The following is a 17,856-nucleotide window of genomic DNA, read 5'->3' on the forward strand; positions in this document are numbered from 1 at the left end:
AAAACAAGTTGTGAGTGATACCTTTTTATAGCATTAATTTGATAGTTTTGTGACCAGCTTTAAAGATCTAGCACCTCCATCTTGTTACCTTAGAATTATTTTCAGTTTTGAAAACAATGTCATAAAGCTAACCTAGAATTTTACTGGTCTTTTCAGTCATCATCATCCAAAGATACTGATATGAGGAAGGGACTGAAACTCTAGGCTGGGCCAGGTAAAAGTATTGCCAAATTGATTTACTCCTAGTTTTACATATTAACACAGGAACCACATTATTAATTTTGAAATCAAACTTATGCATCATTGACTAAAATTTTGAATTTCAATTACATGACTCTGAGGTCCATATTCAGCCAACTAATTTAGCCAGATAAACTTAACCAGCTAACTTAGCCTATATATTCAGCGGCACACGCCTATATATTCAGTGGCGTGGCATGGCTGCACCGCTGAATAAAAGTTGGCTGGATAACTTTATGATGGGTTTTTAGGCAGACCAGAATTAGCCAGATAAGCTAGTCAGCTACCTCTGAATATTGGTGTTTGCCAGATAACATAACCAGCTAACTCAATTACTTCCCATTATGCCCATGCCCCTCCCACCACACAGATGGATAAATATTTAACATCTGGCTACGTGACCATGGCCAAATATTTACATTGTTCCACTTAGCCAGATAAATTGAAACTTATCTGGCTAAGTGTTGCTGAATATTGGCCTCCCCACAAACTGCTCATTGCTGCTTTTGTGTAGAGCTTTTCTATGTTCCATGGAACAAAACAAAACAGATTCCCAAAAATTGCAAGGACAAGGTGAACACATTTGTTTCCACTATGGTGCAAATAACTTACCATGCTCACTGCGTATTATTTGGTCATTTTTAGATAGCTCAGGTTCATTGGAAGTCCTTCCTGTGGTTCTCTTCCACGTAGAGTCATCACTGTCTAATGGCTTCCATCCACAGAGCCCAGACTCAAAGTCACATGTAATAAAGTGTACTATGAACAATAAAAAAATAAAATGGAGATTATAGTAAGTGAAAATGAGTAAATTCTAATTTTTCAGTGTTATTTCTTAAAACCCTCTACAGTATAATGTACCTTGAACACCATAAGAATATAAGATATATTATGCTAAGTCAGACCAAAGGTCCATCAAGTCCAGCATCCTGTCTCTGATATTGTCCAGTCTAGGTCACAAGTATCCAGCAGAACCCAAAGACTAAATCAATTTCTTGTTGCTCTCGATGGCTTTGTGAATTCTACCTGGTTACTAATGGTTTAAGGTCTTTTCCTCCAGAAACTTGTCCAAACCCCTTTTAAACCCAGCCATGCCATGTTGTGAATACCGCCGTGGGATGATCCCATGAGCAGCCTCACTCACCACCCAGCGCGACCTTGGAGCACTGCTGACATCCAATGCTGCCTCTCCTCTGTGCAGCCTCTACTTCTAGGACACAACCACCATCTCTATGCATGCCTGACTGCTGGCAGCTTCCGATCCTGTCTGGCACCCCAGTGTCCTCTCTTAGGCGCATGTATGCATCTCTCCTTGTTATTTAAAGGGCCCATGGTGGGAAAAGCCACGCATCCCTTTCTGATGATTTTTCACAGCCAGCCCTATAAAAGGACTCGTTCTGGTGTTTAGCTTCACCATTGCAAGGTTTTCCTTGTTTCCTGTGATTATTGATGGTTTTCATGGTCCTGGTCTCTTGTCATGTTCCTGCTCTAGGGTTCCTTGCCTTCAGCATTTTACTGCATCCAGAGTCCTGTCCAAGTCTTCAGTCAATTTCCTGATGTTCCAGTCATAGTTTCTGAGTCCACATCTTCATTCTTGAGTTCCACGCCATGTCTTGGAATCCATGTCTTCGTTCCTGGTCTCATCACATTCCTGGTTCCTAAGTTTCCCGAGTCCTATTCCTGGTCCATGTCCTGTCTAGAGTCTTCAAAGTCTCTGTCTACTGGTCCAAGCCTTCAGAAGTTCTTCCTTGTTTTTAAAGCCCGAGTCTGAGTCCAAGGTATTGAATCCGAGCTTTGAGTCCAGTCCCCAGTCTTTGGAGTCTTGTTTCAGCTTCTGACTTGTTCCTGAACCCAGTACCTGCACCGCTATTGTCGTGGTCCATGATCAGCCTTCGGGTTGTGTAGGGCATGCGGAAATGCAGGGATCTCCCAGAGCTTCTTCACATTTCCAGGCTTTCAGTACCTTCATCTCATTTCCAACTCTTTAGTGCCTTCATCATGTCCTCGTCTCCACAGTCATCTTCAGACCTCACCTCCGTCTATCCTGATGTACAAGCCATTCCCAAGGAGCAGGTCCAAAAGGGCTTTTGGAGTTACCAGAGGGCTACCACAGAGACTAATTGCGCATTGCTGGGTTTCATTTCCTGTGCGTGCAGGTTCAGCGAGGCCTTCGAGTGTCCCTGATTCCAAGTCTTCACCTTGTTCCTGGTTCCTAATCCTCAGCCATTTTCATTTCAGCCTATACCCAGATATGCTCACCCAACAGTGGCATGGACTACAGCCAGCCCTTGGGTTGTGCAGGTCTTGCCGTGCCACAAGGGCTCATGAGCATGTTCCATGCTCCAATCATACGAGATTTCAAAGTCCAAGAGCTTGATGAACTTGTTCCCGCTATGGGCCATCCATGCATTGACTTTTGCATCTTCTGTTCCTGAGGGTTTTTTTTTACATCCTGCAGGAGGCACCTGCATTTGTTCAAGTGCCACTACAGTTCCAAGTGCTGCATCATGTCTTCGTCCCCTCAGAGCCAAGGAGAACCAGCTGGAGGAAAAGGGCTTTGTGGGGTACTGTTGTGAATACCACTATGGGACGGTCCCACGAGTGGCCTCACTCAGCTCCTGGTGAGGCCTTGGGGTGCCACTGACATCCAACAATGCATCTCCTCCCCTGCAAAGCCTCTCCTTCCGGATGCCGCTACCTTCTCCATGTTGCCTTGACCATCGCCAGCCACTGATCCTGCCTGGCACCCAGCATCCTCTCTTAGGCACATGTACACACCTCTCCTTTTTATTTAAAGGGCCCATTGTGGGAAAAGCCCAATGGCCTTGTCTGATGACATTTCATGGCCAGTCCTATACAAGGGCTCTTCCTACAGTTTTGCTTTGCCTTCACAAGGTTTTCCTTGTTTCCTGTGTTCATCAATGGAGTTCATGTTCCTGGTCTCTTGTCATTGTTCCTGCACCAGGGTTCCTTGTCTGCAGTCTGTTCCTGAATCCAGAGTCCTGTCCAAGTCTTCAGTCAAGTTTCTGATGTTCCAGTCTTCATCTCTGAGTCCTTGGCTTCGTTCTTGAGTCTCATGAATCCATTTCTTTGGTTCCTGGTCTCATTGTGTTCCTGGTTCCTGAGTTTCCTGAATCCCATTCCTGATCCATACCCTGTCCAGTGTCTTCAGTCTCTCCATCTGTTGATCTAAGTCTTCAGAAGTCCTTTTGTGTTTTTAAAGCCTGAGTCTGAGTCCGAGTTCCTGAATCCGAGTTCCTGAGTCCAGTCCCTGGTCTTCGGAGTCTTGTTCCAGCTTCCGCCTTGATCCTGAGCCCAGTGCCTGAACTGCTATCGTCATGGTCCATAACCAGCCTTCAGGTTGTGAGGGCATGCAGCAATACCGGACCTCCTCAGTGCTTGCACTGCTATTGTTGTGGTCTGTAACAGGCCTTTGGTTTGTGTAGGGTGCGCAACAGTTCATGGCTCTCCCAGAACTTCTTCATGTTTCCAAGTCTTCAGTGCCTTTGTTTTATTTCCAAGTCTTTAGTGCCTTCATCATGAGCTCATCTCCAGAGTCATTGTCAGTCCTTGCCTCCGTCTGTCCTGACACTCAAGCCGTTCCCAAGCAGTAAGTCTGAAATGGCTTTCAGAGTGGCCGGAGGGCTACCCCAGATCCCAGCATTGCATTGCTAGGTCTCACTTTCTGTACGTGCAGGCTGGTTAAAATTATGCTTTGCTTTCCTACTCCTTAGCTAATGTCCTTTTCAGTCCTGTCCCATTTCCAGTTAACCTAAAGTCAAGTGTGACATCACTGGTTCCTAAACATGTTGCTACTTGTCTTGAAAGGAAAAGAACCCCCTGAAGTTTTGCTTGCAACCTCAGCTATAATGGGAAACAAAAATTAATGCAGACAAATATTTTCATTAATTTTTGGGGTACTGGACATTTATATTTGTTTTCCAAACTCTGAAATTAATCCATCTGCTTCAGTACAGATTCCTCATTCATTTTTAAAATTTATCTCTAGTGCTTTCCCTTTCATTACGGTGAAGTATGTTTATTTGTGAGAAGCAGATTTTAATTGAGCTGGATTTATTTCAGAAAATACATATTTTATTTTTTCAGTTTTCTCTCTTTTATTTTTTATTAGTGGTCTAGTATTATTCTGATACATATACTTAGCATTCAGTATCACCTTTTACAGAAAGAACAAATCTTACTACAAATATGTGGTTCTTCATCAGCAACATTACAGCAGTCCTGTTCATGATCACACATAGATCCAATGGCACTGCAAACTGCACTGGCACAGGTGAATTCCTCTGGGGAGCACAGTGCTGGAGAACTTGTTATTCCACAGTCAAAGAACTGGAGGTTATCCAGAGAGAGAGAGCCTGTTTGCATCCGGATAGTTCCTTCAAAGATCAGCTATGATAATTAGAAATATTTTAATACATTGAACTAATACAGATATTATTTTTGTTGTTATAAATAAAATCCTTCAAATTGTGAATATAGCAATATAATAGAATATATATTATCCACCATATTTTCAGCTTTCTTTACATCTTTTTCTTCACCAGCACATTTTTATGCCGCTATATTTTAGGAAAACAAATAGTTTTCATGAACAAATTGATGCTCTGTTAAACACAAGTGTCAAAGTACAGAAAGAAGATGAATCAGGATGAGTAGAAACTGAGAAAATTCACAAGCATTAAAACTTGCCGCCAGCTGTTCTAGGGTGTATGATATATGAAGGGGGTGGGGTGGGGTACAATTTTCAGGGATCAAAGGTCATCATATATGACATAGTAAGGGCAAAGGCTATCGGTGCCATTTTGAATACTGGCAGTCGACGGCCCGAGTGCAGGAGATCGCTCCTGGAACACCGCTGGACCACCAGGGACTTTTGGCAAGTCTTGGGGGCCCAAGTGCGATCTCCTGCAGTCGGGCCATCGGCTGCCAGTATTCATTTTCATTTCATTTATTAAAATTTATTAATCGCCTAACACTTAAAAGGCCTAGGCGATATACAGAAATACATACATAATAAAAACAAAATTAAGAAAATACAAACAATAAATTTTAGTTTCACAGAAACCAAAGGACAAAGTACCAAATATTAATGGTAAATATATATCATAATAATACCAAGCCTGTGAAAATGGTTGATATTTTAGACATCAGGCATAATTCCAAAAATAGAATCTCAACTTATTGGCCCATCATATTTATTTTATCAAACAGATTGAAAACATTCATACTGCTTTATTAATCATTAAACGTACGATGAAGCAGATATTCCTTGAATGACATTTTAAACTTTTTAACGTCTTCCAGAGATCTGAGGTCAAAAGGAAGAAGGTTCCATTGAATAGGTGCCGCTATAGAAAAAGAAGTCTCCCTAGGACTGAATAATCGTGCATGACGAACTGAAGGAATCTCTAGCAAGTTCAGTTGTGAAGATCTCAAGCATCTTACAGGATTATAGATTCGTAACAACGCATTAAACCAAAATGTAGAGTCTGACACACGGAGCTTATAAACTATCAGGCCTATCTTAAACAAAATGGCGCCGATAGCCTTTGCCCTTACTATGTCACAGGGGCTACCTATGCCATTGGTCGGCCCCTGTCATATGGTAGGAGTACAAGATGGCACCGGCCATACATTGCTCCTACCATGTAACAGGGGCTGAGCAATGGCATCGGTAGCCCCTGTGACATCGTAAGGGCAAAAGGCCATCAGCGCCATTTTGATTCGTAGCAGGCCCGACAGCCCCATGGCACAGAGGGAGAGATCACTCGCGGGACCCCACTGGACCACCAGGGCTTTTAGTAAGTCTTGGGGAGGGATCGGGATGGTGGGGTTGTAATAAAGTTAAATTGAAGGGTTGGGTGGTTTTTGTTTTTTTTTAAATAAATGTGTCCCTCCCTCTCCCCCCCCCCCCCCCCCACTGCACTAACCCGATAAATGAATTTTCCCCGAAGTTCAGGGAAAATCCGTTTCGTGCTTCAGGTCCCCTGAACCACTATGAATTAGGCAATTTCGAGCGAGACAGACCTGTCACCTTAGATTGGAGATATCTTATTCGCACAATATTACAGTGGTTAAAAAAGACCAAATCAGGCCGAGTTTCGCACAATGGATGCATCAGGGCTTATCAAGAATCAGAAGCTTCTAATGATTTTTTTCACTCAATTATTTTTGGAAGCAGCATCTGGTCAGTGAATAGAGTCAGTATTGAGTAATTACTGCAGGTTGTATTTCCAATATATAATATATATCCAATCTAAGGTGACAGGTCTATCTCGCTCTCATTTCGCCTTCTGGCTTCAACAGACCATCTTCCGGTTTTCTTCTTGGCATAAATGACAGTCCAGTTTGAAAAGATATTGATGAATATTCAGGGAATAACAGACTTCAAATGAACCACAATATAATAGAGATGTGATTCAGCCGAACCTTTTGGTTCTGCCTTCATTATCGGCTCGCCGCAGGAAATTTTGTTTTCCCGTGGTTCGGGCTGATTTTTTTTTGTCTGACCCAGAACCAAAGCACGAAACCCGACCCAACCTTTCCAATGTAATGAATTACAATGGGGAGAATGTAAAAAAAAAATAAAAAGATAAAAAAATAAATCCCCCAAATCCACCCCAACCCTTCATATTTAATTAATTGCAAACCCCCCACCCTGTGGTTACATTGGCCATCTTCCAATCTTCAGGTACATTGGATGATTTTAATGATAGGTTTCAAATTTGTACTAATAATTCTGAAATTTCATTTTTTAGTTCTTTCAAATCCCTGGGGTGTATACCATCTAGTCCAGGTTATTTACTACTATTCAGTTTGTCAGTCAGGCCTACCATATCTTCCAGGTTCTCTGTGATTTAGATCATTTCATCAGAATCATCACCCATGAAAACCTTCTCCGGAATGGGTCTCTCTCCAAAATCCTCTTTAATAAACACTGAAGCAAAGAAATTGTTTAATCTTTCCACAATGGCCCTTCAACCCCTCAATCATCTAATGGTCCAACTGACTCCCTCGCAAGCTTTCTGCTTCAGATATATTTTTAAAAGTTTTTATTATGAGTTTTTGCCTCTATGGCCAACTTCTTTTCAAATTTTCTCTTAGCCTGTCTAATCAATGTCTTACATTTAACTTGCCAATGCTTATACTTTGTCCTATTTTCTTCTGAAGGATCCTTCTTCCAATTTATGAATGAAGCTCTTTTACCTAAAATAGCCTTTTTCACCTCACTTTTAACCATGCCGGTAATTGTTTTGCTGTCCTTCCACCTTTCTTAATGCATGGAATACATCTGGTTTGTGCTTCTAGGATGGCATTTTTTTAACAATTTCCATACCTGTTGCACACTTTTTACCTTTGTAGCTGCCCCTTTCACTTTTCTCTATTTTTCTCATTTTATCAAAGTTTCCCTTTTGAAAGTTTAGCACTAGAGCCATGGATTTACTACTGTCCCCCTTCCAGTCATTAATTCAAATTTGATCATATTATGATCACTATTGCCAAGCAGCCCCACCATTGTTACCTCTCTCACCAAATCCTGTGCTCCACTGAGAATTAGATCTAAAATTGCTCACTGTCTCGTTGGCTCCTGAACCAATTGCTCCATAAAACTGTCTTTTATTCCATCCAGGAACTTTATCTCTCTAGCATGCCTTGATGTTTCACTTACCCAGTCAATATTGGGGTAATTGAAATCTCCCATTATTACTGCATTACCAGTTTGGTTCCCTAATTTCTCTTAGCATTTCACTGTCCGTCTCACCATTTTGGCTAGGTGGACGGTAGTATACTCCTATCACTATACTATTCTCCAACACACAAGGGATTCCTACCCATAAAGATTTGATTGCACATTTAGTCTCATGCAGGATCTTTATCCTGTTGGTCTCTATGCCTTCCTGGACATAAAGCGCCACCCCACCACCAAGATTCTCCTCTCTGTCATTGCAATATAAGTTGTACCCTGGAATAGCACCTACCCATTGGTTATCCTCCTAGCACCATGTCTCTGAGATGTCAATTAAGTCTATGTCATCATTCACTGCTAATCATTCTAATTCTCCCATCTTACTTCTTAGACTTTTGGCACTAACATACAAACATTTCAAAGTGTGTTTTGTTTGTATTTACATTCTGCTTTTCAGTTGACAGGGATAAATTGGAATCTTTTAGCTCAGGTGAGTTTTTATAGGGCATGGACTACTTTTATTATTAGTCACCAGTCATGTAAACCTCTCTCTCTTTATTTATATATGAAATTTTGTTTTGGTTTTTATTTTTTTTTACTTTTGTATATTTTAATCCAACAGTAGTGTGACCGAGCTGTGAGTTGATGCTGCCTGTGTAGCCCATTTGGAATACTTTAAGCAAGCAATTTTGATTATAGGAATTAATACCTTGAAGCAGCTAGACCAGGGGTCAGGAACCTTTTGGCTGAGAGAGCCATAAACGCCACATATTTTAAAATGTAATTCCATGAGAGCCATACAATATGTTTAAAACTAAATACAAGTAAATGTGTGCATTTTATGTAAGATCACACTTTTAAAGTACAATAAGTCTCTGAAAATATTACACCAGGCCTTAAGACACCAATACATCTCCTATTAGGAAAACGGACCAAGTCAGGCTGCTATAGAGTCCTACACAGAAACTACACGCCAGCAGAAAACCTCACCTGAATCACGTGCTGTCCCTCACCTAACATAGAATAAAGAGACCAAAACGCATAACAAGAAGCATGCAGACAAAAACTGAATTGGAAACTGCAACAAGCCAGAGTCTCTGTATGCAGTGTAACAAAGGAAAAAAGAAACATCACACATCCTTATAAAACAAATCAAGAAATATAAAATCATCAGCAGTAAAACTGTACTAACAAAAAGAACATATTTCGAAACAGCTGATGAGTGGAATATCCAATAATTAAAAACTCATATAAAACATTTCCAGATACCAACAAAATATTTCAAAATAGCAGACACAAAGATCCAGTAATGAAAAATAATAAGGATACAAAAATTTTTTTGCTCTGCATACCTGGGAACGTTTGATATCCAGGTGTCCTGAGATTGTTCTGAATTAGGAGGAGGCGGGGTGGTTTGCTTGGAACTTTCTCCTCTCTCAGTCACATACCAGCGCTCTCTCTCACACTGGCTCTCAATGACACACCTATACACACATGCTCTCAGTCACTCACATATACAAATGTTTTTCTCTCTCACTTATATAGGCTCTTAATTACACATTTACACACATGCTGTCTATCTTTTCACGCTTACACACACACAGGCTTTCAATCACATAAATACATGCTGTCTTTTTCTCTCACACACAGACTCTCATTCACATGCTTACAAACATGTCCTCTCTTTCTCTCATTTACACACAGGCTCTCAATCACATACTCACATGCTCCCTCACCTAAATCAGCTCTCAATCACACACAGACACACATGGTCTCTCTCTCTCATTTAAACACAGGCTCTCAATCACATACTCACATGCTCCCTCACCTAAATCAGCTCTCAATCACACAGACACACATGGTCTCTCTCTCTCATTTAAACACAGGCTCTCAATCACATACTCACATGCTCCATCACCTAAACCAGCTGTCAATCAGACACAGACACACATGATCTCTCTCTTACTTATACACACAGGCTCTTAATCATACATACACATGATCTCTCTCACACACAAAGGATCTCAATCATACACACATACTCTTTCAAACAAACAGGTTTTCAATTACAAACTTACACATACAGGTTCCCAATGGTAAACTTACATTCATGCTCTCTCTCTCTCACAGGCAGGCTCTCAATCACAGACATACTCTCTTTCACATATACAGGCTCTCAATCATTCACATACATGCAATCTCTCACTCACACACACAGGATCTCAAACACACATGCTTGCTCGCTCATTCATTCACTGTCTCTCTCCCCCTTCCCCCCCCCCCCGGGAACTCGCGGCGGCAGCAGCAGCAGCCACCTCCCAACGCTAACCTCCTTCATTTTCAGCCCTCGCGGAGGCGAAGGCGGAGTCCCATCGGCCGCGGTTGAAGATTTTCATTTTCCTCCGAGCCGCGCTGCAGTCTTCTTCCCGCGCAGGCACCCGATGCTCTCCACTTCCTCTTCCGGGCCGCGGGAAGAAGAGAGCACCGTGCTCTCTTCTTCCCGCGGCCCGGAAGAGGAAGTGGAGAGCATCGGGTGCCTGCGCGGGAAGACCCGCGCAGGCACCCGATGACTCCAGCGCTGGCACCCGGCTGACACCCGATGACTCCCGCGCAGGCACCCGGATGACTCCAGTCGGCGTGCTCTCTTCTCCTCCCCCCCGCGGCCCGGAAGAGGAAGTGGTGAGCATCGGGTGCCTGCGCGGAAGAAGAGACCACGCTAGTGTGGTCTCTTCTTCCCGCGCAGGCACCCGATGCTCTCCACTTCCTCTTCCGGGCCGCGGGGGGGGGAGGAGAAGAGAGCACGCCGGTGCCGCTGACTCCAGCTGTCCTGCCGCGTTCCGCCCGGGCTGACAGCATTTTAAACCCGGGCGGCGGAGGACCGGGGAGCAGCTGGGTCAGCGGGGAACCGCGAAGTATGGCGACACGTGTCTGCGAGCCAGATGCAGCCCTCAAAAGAGCCATATCTGGCTCGCGAGCCATGGGTTCCCGACCCCTGAGCTAGACAGTAAAACATTGGCAACGCTGTCATTTTCTAAAACAAATTTTGCAGTGGCAAGACGGTGTTTCAGTGGGCAATATGAAAGTTGAGCAGGAAGTAAAATAAATAAGTCAATGAAATAAGTAGAAATTGGTGTGTAAGTTTTAAAAGGAATTTTGCAATAGTGAAACTGCAATTTGAGTAGCCACATTCAAGTTTAGTAGCAAGTGGAAGTAATTTTGCTACCAAAGTTCACATTATTGGGCACACTACTGTTGGTTTAAAATATACAAAAGTAAAAATAAAAGTTCAAAGAAAGACAAATGCTGTATATAAATAAAAAGAGAGAGGTTTATAGGACGGGTGATTGAACTGCCTGGGGTTGAATTCAGACGCTTTCACTTAGTGCTGAGGTCTTTTCCTCTCTATTATATATGTTGATTAAATGACAAGTTGATTGACTATAAGTGAAGTAAAAATCATAGGTTCAGATTGGTTATTGCAGGGATTATTCTTTATATTGTGATAAGCCATTGAGCCAGAAAAGTTTGCCAGCACTAAACTCATTCTAACAAGAAAGTGAACAATGAATTTGGATCTTGATTTTGATAGCATACCTACAGAACAGAATCTAGTGGTAGGTTTCAGGTGGTTTGCTTTTTTTCTATCCAATCACCTCTAATGTAATGCTGATGAAACACTACCAAAACTTGCAGTCATTATACTGAAATGCTAAAATGTGTCCTATTTCTGATCAATTCAAAATTTTAAACCAATAAAGGAAATATTTATTGCTAGAAATAATGCATTTATAAGGAGTATAAGCTGATATACCCACAGTATGACTTTTTGATTATGTTCTTGAGTTTTCTTTATTTTATACCTGGAATCCATTTAAACATGTTGGCAAGTTCACTTCTCCTGTAATCCACTGATTGTTCGTAGGTATGTTAGTTTCCAGAAGAACTTGCTTCTTCTATGCATTAGAGAATAGGAATGTCAAAAATAAATTATAAAGTTAGCTATATAACATTTCATTTGAAGATTGGTTTGACAATAATTAACAGCACTCAAAGTAATGAATATGTCAGTACATGATATGTAATTATACTGTAAATTTTCTTCATTTCCCAAAATTTTAATGGGTTTCTAAAGTATTATCATACTTTTTAGACAATGTGATAGGGTCTTAAAATTTGTGTTCCTGCCCATAGAGTTTATCTTCTACTGGAACAAGAAATCATTCATGTGATTGAAGCTGGACTCTTACCCTGTGTAACAGGCATGCCTGATGGGCATGAAGGTGCCTCTAACTGTAGGTATGCAGGTGCTGCAGGAACATTCTGTGTTTTAAAACAAACAATTCTTGCACTGCAAGGTGTGTTCTGCTCCTGCAAATGCATCAGCTTCCAGGGATAAATAGCCTGGAGGACTAGGTGAGGCTGGAGATGTGAAAACACTGAATGCAGTACTTGGAGTCACCTGACATTGGAAGCCAATAGAAAATGGAGAGAGACCAGAAAGTAGCTGCACGTACTGCTTGACTAGTCCCACGTGAAGGAAAGGAATTTCATCTTTTTTCTTGTTTGAATCTGCTCTGGGAGTTCCCAGGGAAGGGACAAAAGAGCAGAAAAGAGAAACAAGAGCAGTTTGCAACTAAGCAGCCCTCAGCAGAGTTGGAAAACCATCAAGCGGCCCAAGAGAAAGAAGGCTGGTCAGAGGAAGACAATGATGGGGCCTGGGGTGGTGGGCTGGGAGTGCTAAATGTCTAACTTGAAGCAGTGGCGTAGCTACGGGTGGGCCTGGGTGGGCAGTGGCCCATCCACTTTCCATTCAGGCCCACCCACATTTTTTTGCCAGATTTTTTTGCCACTGCAGCGGCAGCATCGGCAGCGTGCAGGCAGCATCGGCAGCACGCAAAGCTAAAAGAAAAAAAAAGTCAGGCAATCGGCGGCGAGTTTACTTTTTTGAGCAGCCGTGACTCACGTGACCGCTCACTGCACCACCCGCCCAAGAGGAGTTTGTGCATGCGCACCGTGCCGGACGCACGTTTACGATGCAGTCTGGTGACAAAGGCACGTGTGGTGCGGGCGCGCGGCACGCTGGCTCCCTTCATTGTGCGGTGCACACTGCACAGCCACAGTTACCTCACACTTCCAAGAGAAAGGCTGGTAATCTTTATTAAATTGGTTGGACCGGGGGAAAAGAGTGAGGGGACGGTTGGGGTCACCCGGGGGAGGAGGGGGAAAAGAGGCAGGAGAAGTGCTGGGGTCTCTGGGGAGGGGAATGAGTGTGAAGGGGCAAGCTCTTTCTTCACTGCTGCTGTTGCCGCCGGGCTATCAGCACGTTGAAGCCCAGTGGGAACAGCAGCAGTGCTAAAAGAAGCTGGGGCACCCGTGGCTGGCCTTTTCTTCTTCCCGCGCCTGCAACTCCCCCCCCCCCAGACCCGGAACCGGAAGTGATACGCCGTGCGCGGGAAGAAGAAAGAGCCGTGCCGCATGATAAAGTAGCAGCGGCCACTGCAGCATCGGCCCCCGAGCAATTAAGCAGCCGGGGATCGAGAAAGGAGATAGCATCATGAGCCTCCCGCGGCCGATGGAATTCTTCCTTCTTGGCCTGCGGGGGCTGGAGCCGGAGGAGGCTGCTGCAGCTGCAGCTACCATTTGTGCTGGGGGGGGGGAGAGAGAGGAAGTGAGTGAGAGAAAGAGAGAGAAGCAGCCAGCCAGCCAGTGTGTAAGTGAGAGAATGTGTGTGTGATTGAGAGCCTGTGTGTAAGTGAGAGAATGTATTTGATCGAGAGCATGTGTTGATTGAGAGAAACTGGTCAGAGAGCTGATGTATGTGTGTGTATGTGAGATACAATGAAAGTGACTGCTCAAGGAGATGACTGATGTGTACGTGAGAGTGTGAGACAGTCAGGGATGTGATGTGACTGATGTGTGAGAGAGAAAAAGCATGGAAGTGAGAAATCTGAGTATGTGAGAAAGCATGGGAGTAAGAAGCCTGGTGTTGTGGGGGTGTATGTGAAAGAAAGCATGGGAGTGAGAAGCCTGATTATGTGAGAGAGAGCATGGGAGTGGGAAGCCTGTGTGTGTGTGTGTGCATGCATGAGAGAGAGACTGGTTGGTAAGGTGACGGTGTGACTGGTGTGTATGTGAATGTGAGAGAGAGAGAATGTGATTCAGGGAATGAGAAGCCTGTGCACATGGAGAGCGAGCATGGAAATGAGAGAGAGACTGGTGTGTGTGTGTGTAACAGAGAGAAAGTGATTATGGGAATGAGAAGCCTGTGCATGTGGAGAGAACAAGCATGCAGTGAGAGACTGGTGAGTGTGTGTGAGAAAGTGATTATGAGAGTGAGAAGCCCATATATGTAAGTGGAACACGGGAGTGGGAAGCCTGTGTGTGTGTATGGCATGAGAGAAACTGTTCAGGAAGGTGACTGGTGTGTGTGTGTGTCAAAGACTGGGAGATGATTGGTGTGTGAGAGACAGAAACTGGTCATGGGGGGCATGACTGGTATGGTGTGTGTGTGAGAGACATGGGCCCTAAGGAAGAAGACTATGAGTATAGAGCTTAGCCACTACTGCTGCTTCTGCTGTGTGCTATAGCCTGCATGGAAGAGGAATAGGAGAGCTGCTGGAGGGGGTAAGTAAAGATGGCTTTTTAAGTTTATTTTTCTTGATTGACTGCCATTTTAATTAATTAATTATTTAATATTATGTGATGTGTCTGCTTTTTAAAAAATATTTTATTGGTATTTGGAGAATTTTTAATAGTTTTTTATGAGTTTTTAATTGTTGGATGTTATTCTGTTCATAGTTGTTGTGAAACATTTATTCTGCTTATTAGTATAGTTTTACAATTATTTCTGTGTGGGGATCTATAGCTGCTTGCTAGTTCTGTTTTCCTAATAAGAGGTGTATTGGTTTTTAGGGCCTGATTTAATATTTGTAGTGTTGCCTTTTCATCGACAGGGTTGCTCCTGTTTGAGTGTATTCCATAATACAGGTGTAACTGTATAACAGCTGTAGCAGATTATTTAGAAATCTATTGTCAGGTGTGTGTGTGTGTGTGAGAGAGAGAGAGAGAAAAAGTATTTATCAATATGAATATGAATTCCATGGCTCAGACTTTTAATGCCCACCCATATTAACCTTGGGCCCAGCCAAAAATTCATTTCTGGCTACGCCACTGACTTGAAGGGTTGCCAACTCACCTCAGGTCAACTGAACAAGCTGATCAGTACTAGTTTTTTCCTATTGTATGCATGGAATTGTAGTATTAATTATTTAAGAGAAATCAATGGGACAATCAGAACTACAATGCCATGCAGGCAATGGGGCAAAGCAGGCCTGGATCAGCCTGATCAGTAAACCTTTGGTAACTTGGCAGCCCTACTAACCAGGAGGCAAAGAGAACATGGAAACTGGAGACTGGAAGGCCCCATTCCCTCAGCGTGACCTTCAGTGAACCTGGTGGAAGAGATAAGTAGGCAGAGACATTAAGGAGGGTGCCACTGAAGAAATGGTATTTCATTTCTCTCTCACCATTTATGCAGAGGACAGAAGAGTAAAGATTAAAATATACACTAGTGGCATAGCCAGAACTGATTTTTTGGATGGGCCCAAGGTTAGCATGGGTGGGATCTAGGCATTCGGGTTAGAGCATTAGCAGTTGTACTTTTAATTGATAAATAATGCTTTAGAGTGCACTTGACAACAGATTTCTGTTTGCTACAGTTGTCATACTTTTAATATTTTAAACTCAGTGTCTTCATGCACTTACCAAATGCTAAAATCAGGTATATAACTATGGAAACATTTCAGTTATATTAAAGATTTTTCCAAAGGGAGTATCCCATAACTTAAACATGACCAGATACTAGTCTACATTAAAGACAAATATCTCAACACACATTACAATATCCTGCAAGATGTTTTAAAACTCAGATATCACACAGTAACGTAAATATAGGTCCCTATTCAAAAAAGGGAGTTTTTATACGCTTAAGTCTTTGAAAATGTATCCTTTAGTATATTATTTTTGTAACATATGTATAAATTGTCATGCCAGTCAAGTTTCCTGAACTAGCATCTCTCTCAAGTCTCAACCCTTGTCCCCAGCAGTCTCTCTCTCTCTCTCTCTCTCAATGCTTCTCCCCATGATGAGAAAGAAACAGAGATAAGGTGAAGGTGAGGGTTGAGACATGAGACTGCTGGGGAAAGGGAGGGACATGAGAGATGAAAGTCTCATCCCCTAATACCCCCTCCCCCCATCTCAAACAGTGATTCTCACTTCTCCTTCCACCATTGCCAGCAATCTCTCACACACCCAATTTCCCCTGTCCCATGCCCATCCACATCCCCCCACTCTACACCCTTCGTACCCTCTTTTCCTGACAAAGGTCTCGGTCTCACACCTCGATTCCTTCTGCCAGCAATTTACCTCTCACTGCCTAAGTTCCCACTCCTATCTCTAGTAGTCTCATTCTCACACCCAAGACTCCACCTCTTTGAGTAGCAGTCTCACTCACACGTCCTCTCACCCATATCAACTCCTCCCCAGCAGCCCCACATTCACTTCCCAGATCCCCGTCTCATTCTCACCTGACTCCTCTGATCCTCAGCTGGCCATACTGTGCCTGTCCCTTTGCAAACTGCAGCAGGAGAGCTCAAACGAGCAACCTCACAGACACTGCCTTACCTCCATCGGCCAGTCTGTATTATTTCAGTGAGCAAATTTTAATGCCCTGCCATGCTATTCATTTATTAAAAATCTTTCCTTGCTTCAATTCTACTGCATACTTAATGTTTCTCTTCCCATATGTTGTGACATTATAAAGATTACATTTCAAATGCCTGTTTTTCTTCCTTACCAGTTTGCTTCCCACTGGATGCTGTGAAGCTTACTGTTTCTCGTTTCCTATTCTCAGCGGTAGCTTTGGGAGGGCAGGCTGTCATATTTGGGGGGGAGGGGGAGTCAGAGAAGACCCTCTCTATTAAAGAGGGAGCTCAGGTATCAGTGCAGTGTTAGTGAAATGTCTGCAGTGTGAGGCCTTTCATTTCAGTGAGTCTGAGAAGCAGAGCAGGGCAGATCACAGGCACTCTGATTCCAAATAGTCTGCAGGGCCGGCTCAGCTCCTGACGCCTTATCCCAGTTTGTTACTCGGTACTCATCTTGTGCCTGTTGGATGCCTCCAGCACATCTCTGCGCTTACATTCCCTAACCTGGGTACGTTCTATATTACCTAATGTATTGCCCCTGCTTACCACCTGCTTCTCCTGCGTGCCACTGCCTACATTGGCTACTGCTGATTTTTGTTTACTGCCGCTGCTGATCTTCTCGCCACCATGGATTTTTGATCATTGGCTGTGTAGTGCAACAACAAGAAGCCTGCTGAAATTGGCCCATCCCTGCCCCCTTGCCAAATATTCACTAAAGCTGCTGGCTCTTTGTCAATGTCCCTGGGTGGCTGCTAGATGCTTGTTATTAGCCCAATGGTTAAACTTGCAAATGGAAGGGAAAAATTGGGCGGGCCTGAGTGAAAGGTGGGTGGGTCATTGCCCCCACCCCCAGGCCCACCTGTGCCTACCCACTAATATACTCATATAGGCTGCCAACAGAATTTGTAACAAAGCCCTGCTAGTGAGAGAATGCGATAAGCTGCAGGGGAGAACTGAGCAGCCAAGAAATTGCTTGCATTAGGAAAGGGATCGGCACAGAACATAGTGTTGGGAAGACCCTTACAATATACAGTTAGAACTGACACAAAGACTTTCAGATTCAACATCATTTTTTGGACTTATCTACCTATATCTGTGAAACCTCCCCTCCCAAGGGAGAGAGGGTAAAGAGCATGCTACCATTTAAGTGAACTGCAGCAGAGAAAACAAAGAGGACAATGCAGCTATGTATCATGAGCTACCAGC

At 43.4% G+C, this 17,856-nt stretch overlaps 1 protein-coding gene across 1 annotated transcript in view; it reads right to left on the minus strand.

Annotated features, from left to right (window-relative positions):
* Nucleotides 1-17,856, minus strand: part of MALRD1 (MAM and LDL receptor class A domain containing 1) — a 954,719-nt gene that overhangs the window by 843,197 nt on the left and 93,666 nt on the right. Inside the window, exons 9-11 of the mRNA XM_029587045.1 lie at nt 11,809-11,901; nt 4,443-4,650; nt 853-999 (exon numbers count right to left, since the gene is read on the minus strand). Coding sequence (XP_029442905.1) covers nt 853-999; nt 4,443-4,650; nt 11,809-11,901 — 448 coding nt within the window. The remainder of the gene's footprint in view (nt 1-852; nt 1,000-4,442; nt 4,651-11,808; nt 11,902-17,856) is intronic.

Source organism: Rhinatrema bivittatum, chromosome 2, assembly GCF_901001135.1.
Source record: "Rhinatrema bivittatum chromosome 2, aRhiBiv1.1, whole genome shotgun sequence".
Taxonomy (NCBI): domain Eukaryota; kingdom Metazoa; phylum Chordata; class Amphibia; order Gymnophiona; family Rhinatrematidae; genus Rhinatrema; species Rhinatrema bivittatum.